This window comes from Capsaspora owczarzaki (assembly GCF_000151315.2).
Source record: "Capsaspora owczarzaki ATCC 30864 unplaced genomic scaffold supercont2.10, whole genome shotgun sequence".
Lineage (NCBI taxonomy): Eukaryota > Filasterea > Ministeriida > Capsasporidae > Capsaspora > Capsaspora owczarzaki.
Genome location: NW_011887301.1, coordinates 904927 through 914635, shown reverse-complemented (window position 1 = coordinate 914635; position 9709 = coordinate 904927). Strand labels below are relative to the sequence as shown.

Below are 9709 nucleotides of genomic sequence, written 5' to 3'. Positions count from 1 at the left end.
TGCTGCTGCTTTCCCTGGATTTGCAAGCTCGTTTTCCGCCGTGTTTGCGGCAAGAGCAGCAGAGGCTGCAACTGCTACATCGTCGTCTCTTCCTGCTGCAGCTCCGGTTGCACCTTCCACGGCATCCGCGGCGGCGCTGGGACTGCAACACTCTCCTGTGGGTGCGCTCGCATCTCCGGTGCTAGCAACCTCCAGTTCCTCGATTATTGCCACCCCACAATCCTCCACCAACACTTCGCCGATATTGCAACTGCAGGACGGTGCTCCCAGAGACCAGCAGCCACCAGCCACCGTTCTAGCAAAGCCCTTCCTGCTAGCAACAACAACAACAACAGCAGGTTTTTCGAGCTCCTTCGTGCAACCACCAAACGCATCATTCTCCACGACCACCACTTCATCCACAAACTCAAATCCCACGCCATCTTTGCAACAAGTCAATCACGCTGTACCCACACCGGGGCTCTTCTCCTCCACTGCAGCCCCGAGCAGCGCGGGAGCGCCCTCGTTTCATCGAAGCGATAGCTCCAGTTCGCTTCCGTTTCATCGCAGCTACGCGACCTGGAATGTGTCTACCAGCGCTTCAGCCGCCGCTGCCCCAGCATCAGTCGAGTCTTCCGAGCTCACAGTCTCGCTGCCTTTTCTCCCGGATGAGCTCCTCATCAAAATTTTCGCGTTATTGCACTACCGCGATTTGGTGGCTGTTGGTCAGGTCAACAAGCGGCTGCGGTTTCTCGCCATGGACAACTCGCTGTGGCGCAGCTTGTACAAGACTACCTTCTTTTCTCGCAAAATGCAGAGACAGGCCACACAAGGCAAAGTGCTCGACATTTCGTGGAAGGCCTTGTTTGCAAAAATGTACAAGCGACAGCGCGCGCTCCCCAACTTTGAGCTCAAGGTGGAAAATCATCGCGATCTCTTATGCCTGCCACCCTCGGACAACATGATCCTCTGCTCGCCAGTCAACATTGCCGGCCTATCACGCTGGCTGCTGGTGGAACGGTGCTCGGAGGGCGGGCTGAACGAAAACAACCACGCCGACTTTTGCGTGCTGCAACGGCAGCTGCGTACCGGACACTTGTCGCTCATTCACCGCGACACTCAGCATACCGTCATTGCCTTCCACCGCGTGTGCAACGCCGTGTTTTGCACCCTGAGCTGGTGGATTATTCTTCTCCCATTCGTCGCCCTGATTGCCAGCAATGCAATCAACACTCTGCACGCCAATCTGCACGGCATGCCCAGAATGTTTGAGAATCGTTCCTTGGCGGCGAGTTCTGCTGCAGGCGAGACATCCGACGCCCTTGGCCAGGCCGACGCGTCCTCGTTTGGCGGTGCGCTCGACGGCTGGGAGGGCTCGCTTCTCATCCAGGCTGCCTTGCTCGCGCTTGGCATTCTCTGCTGGTATGGCCACGTTTCTCGCCAAATGCTCGCTGAAAACGTCACCCTGTCGGCGCTCGGCTTCTCGACCGTCGTGTGCTACTTTATCACGCGCGTCTTGGCTCAGTACTCGTCGTTGATGCTGACCAACTCGATTGTCTTCATTCTCATGTTTTGCTCGTCGATGGCCAACGTCACGTTCAAACATCGCCTGGTCAGCGTGCAGTACCCCACGGTCGAAACGTCCTTGTGTCTCGTTTTACTCGTGGGTATGCTCTCGCTGGCCGGATCGGGGTCGGCCAATCTGTCCTCGTCAGTGTTCGAGTCTCTCCTTGGTATCAACACCAACGCCGAAGACCACCACTGCGTGTCGACTGGTATTTGTGTGTTTTCGCGCAACATTTACGTGTCTGGCTGGTGGCAACATATCGGCAATCTGATCTTGCTTCTGGTGCTGGATCGCCTTGCGTTGCGCATGTCCAGAGCGCACTTGGTCAACTTTACCATTGCCGTTTGCTTTACATTTGCCATCGCCCAATTCTTGCCCCCGGCATTGCTCGGTCGCGCTGCGTCGACAGCGTCTGGGCTTGGTTCGTTGCTCGTCCTCCTCACGTCGCCCAGTGCCATCGTCTCGCTCCTCTGCATTTGCGCTGCCTTCACATCCTCGTTTGCTGGCCTTTGCTGGTTGTTTGACCACTTGCTGTCCAGCAGTCGCCGACGCTCTCACTTCACCCAGTGGCAGCCTTCTTTCAGCAACATCGATACGCCGACTGTCAATCCTGCTGTTGCAGTTGCCAGCTCCGCGACATCGACTCCAACTCAAGGACAGTCCGCCGCCCCTGTGGTGCAGCCTCCAACCGGCTTGGGCGCTGCACTCATGTCCATCTTTCGGCTTGGGCAAAGCATTTCGACCTTCAACTTTTTCTCTGACTATTCCGGTCGGCTTCTGAGCGCCAGTGCTGTTCTCATGGGATGCTCCATGGCGGCATGCATTGGTGTTGCGTTCCAAACGCTTGAGATGGACAAGCCCACCTTCCTGGTCGAGTTTGCTGTTCTCTTCCTGTTTCGATACTCGTGTACCAACCTGTACACGGTTGTCAATCACAGGTACGTCTGCAAAACGGGCGATTTTGTTTGAAAGGGGTTTACAGGGGGTTTGCAGGTGGGTGGAAAACCGATCATCTCATCTGGTCTATCGTTGTTATTTGCTTTTCGTTCCCACCTGAACAGAGACCAGTTGACCGACATTGCCAACTTTTCATATTATGGCCTGATGTTTGGCATTGGCTACGTAGTGTGTGCTTCCATCGCGGCGGTAGTTCTTCCTCTCGTTGGCTTGATCACTTCCTTTGCTTGAAGCGAGATCGAGCTCTTGTACTTGTTGTATTGTAGTGTATTTTCACCGTGTTTTTTTCAATTCTGTTTTCGTTTCGGCCAATAAATAAACTTTTGAATGATTGCAATGCAAGGAGCAAAGAACAAGTTGTTGAATTGAAGCCCGAACAAAGAATCCATGAGCAAATTGAAAGCAAATTCCCTTGCGCAGCACACGATGAACAAGTGGCAAGTGGCAAGTGGGACAATTCGACTCGCGGCCTTCTTCAGAACAACAAAGGAGGAGCAGCAAAAGCAACCCAAGAAAAAAAAAAAAACAAAACAAAACAAAACCAAAAACAAAACCAAAAACAAAAGCAAAAGCAACAGCAAAAGAAAGCACCGCCCCAAGCAAGAGGCAAGTTTGATAACTGTGATAATGCAGCAAGCAGAGTCCATGCAGCATAACACATGCAAAGCATTCAGGCAACAACATCATTCTCAAGAACTGCAAGAAAACAAAACCAACAACAACAAGAACAACAACAAGAACAAGAAATGCGCAACACCACGAAGAGAGTTTCCTCAAAACGCAAACGCGGAGAACAGAACCACCAACCAAAGAAACCAAACCAAAACCGAGCAAAACTGAAGATCGAGCGCTGGGCCTAGCGATGGGGCGTAGCGCCAACGGCCGCAGCGAACGATACCGTGGCTGGCTTGGCGGAAGGCGCAGGAGACCCGGATGTTGAGCCGCCTGCGGAGGCTTGCTGCGCAACAATGGCTGGCACGGGTGTCGGCGCTGCTCCGGCATCAGTGCTACTACCGCTGCCGGCGCCACCGGGTTGCGAGTAAAAGCCCTGGAACTGGAGCTGCGAAGCGCCCCAGGCGATGGGCGTGTCTTCGTCGACCAGGGTGAGCCCATCCAACGCCGACGAGATGGAGGTTGAGGAGGTGGGTCCGCTTCCAGCGCCGTACAGCGGCATGGTTGTCGAGTAGAACGAGGACGAGCCGGAAGGGGCAGCAGCGGGAGTTAGAAAGGTCTGCTGGCTGTCAGACGTGGGCGATTGCATGGTGGCACCACTGCCAGGAGAGGCGCGACCACTGGAACCGGATGAATGCTGCGCCTGTGCGGCTTGCGTCGCTGGCTGAGCACCCGCGCTCCCTCCGCCGACCGCAGACAGCTGTTTGGGCGATTGCGGGGTCCCCGACGAGCCCGAGGCCGTCGAGGTCGCATAGGCCGCCGCGTACGCTGGGTGGTACGGAGAGTACAGAAGGCCACTTCCATCGTCACCGGCGAGCGCACCGCCGTGCGTGGCGGCTGGCGTGCCATGCTGGGGATGGCCAGAGTACTGCGGGGCATGCACATGCGACTGATGTTGCTGGTGAAGGTGTTGCGCATACTGTCCACCGCCTCCATACATGTACGGCTGGCCGTACGGACCGCCCAGCATTTGCGCATACGCTGCAGCCGCGGCAGAGCCGCCGTGCGCCTGGAAGTGCGACATGAGGTGCGGCTGGAAGCCTGCGGCGCCCGCTTGGTGCACCATGTGATCCTGGCCGTAATGGTGGCCGTTGTGCGAGCCGTAGCTTTGTGGCGCATAGCCGTACGGCAAGTAGCCAGCACCGCCGTACATGCCATACCCGCCGTGCATCCCGGCGTTGCGACCCCCGCCACCACCACGATGGTGCCCGCCGTGCGCCTGGTACCCGCCATAGTAGCCACCTGCGCCATTACCGCCAGCAGCATTGCCTCCACCTCCTCCAGCATGCGTGCGTGTCTTGACTGTTGCGGCGTTGACCTCAATGCGGCGTCCGTCCACAACCTGGCCGTGCATCATTGAGCGCGCGCGGTCTGCCTGTTGCTGCGTGGCAAAGGTGACAAATCCGTAACCCTTGGAGCCGCGGTCGTTGAAGATGATTTCGGCATGCAGGATGGCGCCCCACGGATCAAACAGCTGCCGCAAATCGGGCTCACGCAAGCGAAAGGGCAGGTTGCTGACATGGATGCGCGTGGGAATGGCCTGGGCAATCATCGGCGGAGCGTTGCTGTCGTGCTCGATCGCGCCGGATTCTGCGCCGAGGTCTCCTGCAATGTTTTTTTTTTTGTTGTTGGGAGGCAAAAAGTTTGCATCATCGTCAGATCCAACGCTTTTGTAACAGTTCCTTTCCTCGAGATCTCTTTTTTCTTCCCCGCTCAATTGCTCAGAACGAAAGGCAGCCAATTATATTTCTCTGGTTTCGAATTTTGTCTTTTTTTTTTTTTTTGTTGGGTTTTTTTCGCTTTTTTTTTTTTTTTTTTTTTTTTTGGGTTTCAACTTGTCGGTTTTCGTAGCTCGTTCAGTTTTGCTTTGAACGCTCGCAACAATCTGCATGGATTCACACGCGACACGGACCGGTGGCCGTCGCTCCATCCCCAATGTGCTTTCAAATGCGATGACGCAGTGCGCTTTGGCGTTTGCGAACAAGCGACATTTTATCCCGCTTTTTTTTTTTTTTTTTTTTCGTTTTGTGCAACACTGCAGCTGTTCTCGATTGCAGTGGACGTTCACACACACACGCACACGCAACAATCAGCAGCTCTTACACACACGCATTCGCACCAACCAGTACGCAACCATCCCGTCAATCAAAACAGAGACGTTCTTTTTCATTTTAATAGTTAGAATATTTCGTATTTTTTTTTTTTTTTGTGTTTTACCAGTGTGGGAAGCTGTGCCCATTCCAGCGTGGCCAGGCTGCGCTTGAGCTCCTGTTGGTCCTGCTGCTGGCAATGTGGGCGATGGCGATGCATTGGTGGTGCTTTGTGGACCTGCGGGCTGTGCTGCAGGTGGCTGCGACGGGACGGCCGGTGCCGCTGCTTTGGCTGATGACGCCACAACGCCGACAGTCGCAGATGCAGTTGCCGGAGATGTCGAGCGCGGTGCTGCTGCCGCTGCTGGAGATGCGGATGATGGGTTTGCAGCAGTCGTGGTTGATGCTGATGTTGATGGTGGCGGTGTTGCGGTTGCTGATGCTGACGGTGTGGTTTGTGGCGCGCTCGTCGTCGTCGGAGTGGGCGCGGCTGCCGCAGCTGAAGTACCCGTCGCGGCCACCTTGGCAAACGACAGCGCGGGTGTCGTTCCGGTCTTGGACTTTTCGGCTGCCATGTGTTGCTGGAAAACAAAAAAAAGCCGAACAACACAACGAGAGAAGCAGCGAGGAGGAAAAGAGAAAGCAAGAAAAGAAGTGAAGCAGAAAAGAAGGAAGGAAAAAAAAAAAAAAAAAAACAAGGAAAAAAAAAACAAGGTGCCAAACGAGAACGAAAGAGCAATGAGCAGCCTCGTGTGCATATGCATTAGGAAACGAGGTTACCTATATTCGAAGTGAGCGAAACAGTATGTACACAACAGAGCAAAAAAAATACCCAGAGAATACAGTGGAGCGAACACGCAAATTACACAGATAAACACTTCAAAAACAACATTGGAAAACAAAAATCAGTCACATACATCTGAAGCAAAGTACGCCAGCACAACTGCCATTGGTGAAGGCGTTGCGATTCTCAAATTATTAAACCCATTCAATTCATCTCGTTCAGTTGCCGGAATTGCCGCTGTGCACAAGCGTTTGGTAGATGATTGCGTTCGGCTCAGCGTACGTGGTATTCGGTTGCTTATGCCCAACATCGTCGTAAGCATTGGACGGAATGGAGGCTTCGTGCGCCGGGTTGGTGAACGTCTGAGGAGGGGCATTCAGGTCGTCGTAGATGGGCGAGCCCTCAAGGAAGGCAGGATTGTACTCCTTGCCACCAGCTGGCGCGGACAGAACGTCGTAGGACGAATTGGCCTCTCTGCATGTTGCCACAGAAGGAACAAGAACAAAAAGAGCATTGGAAACATGAGTTGTGGATGGCAAGCAGCGGCAACAGTCGATGATTTCGAACGTTTCGTCGATCTTACGATTGATAGGAGGCATGATTGGCAATCGGATTCTCAAACAGCTGGTTGGTTATCACTCCTTCGGGGTTGGGTTGAGGCTTGCCCTTGCGGCCCCGACGAACAAGCAAGACAATGACCAGGATCAGAATTAAACACAACCCTGCCAAGCCGCCGACCACGCCACCAATGATGGCCGCGGAATTCGAATCAGAGTCATCCTGGTTGGCAGCTGCCGCCGCTGCCGCCGCCGACGAAGCGGCCACGGCTGACAAAGACGACTGCTCGACAACAGAAACCGAGGATGCGGAAGCGGCCACGGCGGAAACAGACGATTGCTCGACGACGGAAGCAGAGGATACCGACGCGATTGACTCGACCTCTGCCACGGAGGCAGCGGACTCGATCGACTGTTCGACGGCCACAGACGAAGCCGACTCCGCCGAAACAGCCGAAGCCGACGCAGCAGATGCAGAGGAGACGGATGCCACGGATGCTTCGACAGCCTCCACCGACAGGACGGACTGCTGCAGCACCGAGGCCGACGAATCGGCGTTGATCAAAGCCTGGTGCACAGAGGCCGACGAGGCAGAGAACAGCTCCACAACCGAAGCACTCGAAGCAGACTCTACGGCGGCAACTGAGGCAGCCGAAGCGGAGGTCGCCGAGGCGACGGACACGACTGACGCGGATGTCACAGCTTGATATGCGGAAATTGCGGAAATAGAGGCAGCAGAAGTAACCGAGGCCGCAGACACTGATGCGGCAGAAGTAACCGAGGCAGCAGACGCAGAGGCAGCAGATTTAACAGAGGCAGCAAGCACTGATGCAGCTGAAGTCACTGATGGATAAAAGTATGAAGTTGCGGCAGATCGGATCTGGGATGCAATCTGCTCAAGAGGAGAAAGATCGATCGTGAAACTTGAGTCTGACAGGCCACGACTCCCGTCACATCCAAACGCACAGCATGGTTTCTTACGTGACAGAAAGGTGTGCCGGAATTCGTGCCAGTGCCGAAAGTGCTTCCCGAAAAGCTGGCCCAATTGGCTGGGTTGGTAAAGTCAGCTTGGTTGTTGGTCAGAATAGCTGACTTTGCAGTCACTTTGGGCAGAGTGCTGTATGGAATGCTCCAGCAGACTGTGCTGCCTGCCAGCAAAATTAGGGTGTTATCAGAGGTTCCCTGCCCGAATACGATTGATGCAAGCCCTGCGGTTCCAAGTCGCCCATGGTGAGGATTTGGTCGAATGTCAAATGGTGACTCAGAACAACGCTTGTTCCGACTTACAAGGCGAGCCCATCGAAATGTCAAGAGCGATGCCGATTTTCGCAGTGGCTCCTGGCGACGCTGCAACTGCGCAATCAAAGGGTTGCACCAGCGTATTTGTAGCAAATGTAAAGGTGCTATTAGTGGGAGGAGTTTGGCCAACTCGCGTTGCTAGCAGTGTCAGTCCGGCCAAGTCGATCGCAGTTGGCCCTCGGTTGAAAAACTTGACATACTCGCAGTCGTCGTCAGAGCCTGAACAGTCGATCAAGACCTCGTTGATGATCAGGTCGCTCGACGGACAAGCGACGGCGGATACTGTTGAAAGAAAGGATCGGAGCAAAACAAAGAACGCAAAATGAGAAAACCAAAAAAAAAAAAAAAAAAAAAAAGGAATTAGAATGGCGAGTCTCAGAGCGCATCAAATTCGCTCGTTTTATGACACTGATGAGCTCCAGAAATGAGTTTACGAGTCGTCTGGGAGTAGCGGTGGAGTAGGCGGCCTTCAACAACAATCCGATGTGTGGTTTTCCAACTTTTTTTGTGTTTGAACATCCCCGCGAGATATTGATTAGTGGATGCGCCTGAGGACCGTGCTCATGCTGCTGATGTCGACGTTTGATGACGAGAAAATGCAGGTGGCGATGGATGCGTGGGTCGCGTCAATTTGACGAAGAGAGAGAAAGAGAGAGAAAAAACAAAAACGTGCCTTTGCCAATAAATTTGTCTAAAACGTGCCAATCGTGCGGTTGGCGAGTGGTGGCGGCGGTGGTAAAGGGGCTGGGTAACCACGCTCACACGAAAATGAACGAAAGGAATACAAAAAAAAATTGAAACGAAAAAAACCGCAATGAGGGAATGAAGGGGGGGGGGTGCGAGAAACCAACGAGAAGAGAGGGAAAAGAGGGAAACAGAGGTCGAGCTCAAAGCGAAGGTGACTGATTCGCTATCCATTCGCTTCAGTTGTGCCACACACAAAAAAACATACCAAAACAGAAATGTTTTGTGGTTTGGATCACAAATCCGAAATAATTCAAATAATAATAAAGAACAAAAAAAAAAAAACCCAATAGCAATTAACCACCAACAACGTGGATTTTGTTTTTTTGAATAATCCCGCAAAAAAAAGGATCTCGAAATCATCAACCGCGAACGAGAGGTCGACGTAGAAGTAGAAATAGAAGGAAGAAGGAAGAACCGGAAGAGGAAGAGGGTCAGGGTTTGAAGGACGATGCAGCGCGGAATGGTGTAAAGTCGAAACTAGGCGCGGGTCTCTGATGGGAAAACACCACTTTAAGCATAAACACCAAAACAAAAAAACAAACCGACGCTACCCCCGCAGACGAAACGTCTCCCGGACGAGACACAGGCTGAGGGATGAGAAAGAGAACAGAGCATGGAGGCGGAGAGGCCTTCAAAAACGAAAAGGAGGAACAGCGTTGGAAGCGGGCGAAATGAGCGAAAGTGCGCGCAAAATTAGGAGTTTATGGTCTCAACTGAGAGCGAGTCATTGAGAAAAGAAAGAAAAGCCGAAATTCACTGAGATCAAGGAACTTGAGACGGCAGAGGCGAAAAAACCCGCTCACCTTGTGTGGTTTTGGCGGAGAGCACAAGGAAGAGCACTGCAGCCGAAAGCAGCGTGTGCCTTCGGGAAGTCGCGATGAAGGCGGTCATTTTGCAATTAACACAAGAAGAAAAAAAGAAAAAAAGAAAAAAAAAAAAAGGCGAGAACAAAGAAAAAAAAGTAGACTGGTGACAACTCAGCAGGCACAGTAGGATTCAAACGATACCATATGGAAAGCAAGTACAATTTGCAAATTGTGAATAACAGCTGAAGTAC

General features: G+C 53.1%; 3 protein-coding genes across 3 annotated transcripts; 1 reads left to right on the top strand and 2 right to left on the bottom strand.

Annotated features, from left to right (window-relative positions):
- Positions 1-2837, top strand: CAOG_06086 (hypothetical protein). The gene is made up of 2 exons (XM_004345626.2): positions 1-2484; positions 2608-2837. The coding sequence occupies exons 1-2, from the start codon at positions 737-739 to the stop codon at positions 2732-2734; spliced, it is 1875 nt and encodes a 624-aa protein (XP_004345676.1). The 5' UTR covers positions 1-736; the 3' UTR covers positions 2735-2837.
- Positions 2807-6009, bottom strand: CAOG_08946 (hypothetical protein). Its single transcript, XM_011272315.1, has 2 exons — positions 5393-6009; positions 2807-4780 (listed from the first exon to the last, which is right to left on the bottom strand). The coding sequence occupies exons 1-2, from the start codon at positions 5838-5840 to the stop codon at positions 3360-3362; spliced, it is 1869 nt and encodes a 622-aa protein (XP_011270617.1). The 5' UTR covers positions 5841-6009; the 3' UTR covers positions 2807-3359.
- CAOG_08945 (hypothetical protein) lies at positions 6001-9605 on the bottom strand. The gene is made up of 5 exons (XM_011272314.1): positions 9456-9605; positions 7894-8187; positions 7588-7814; positions 6633-7498; positions 6001-6523 (listed from the first exon to the last, which is right to left on the bottom strand). The coding sequence occupies exons 1-5, from the start codon at positions 9541-9543 to the stop codon at positions 6268-6270; spliced, it is 1731 nt and encodes a 576-aa protein (XP_011270616.1). The 5' UTR covers positions 9544-9605; the 3' UTR covers positions 6001-6267.
- Between the last annotated feature and the right edge of the window lie 104 nt (positions 9606-9709).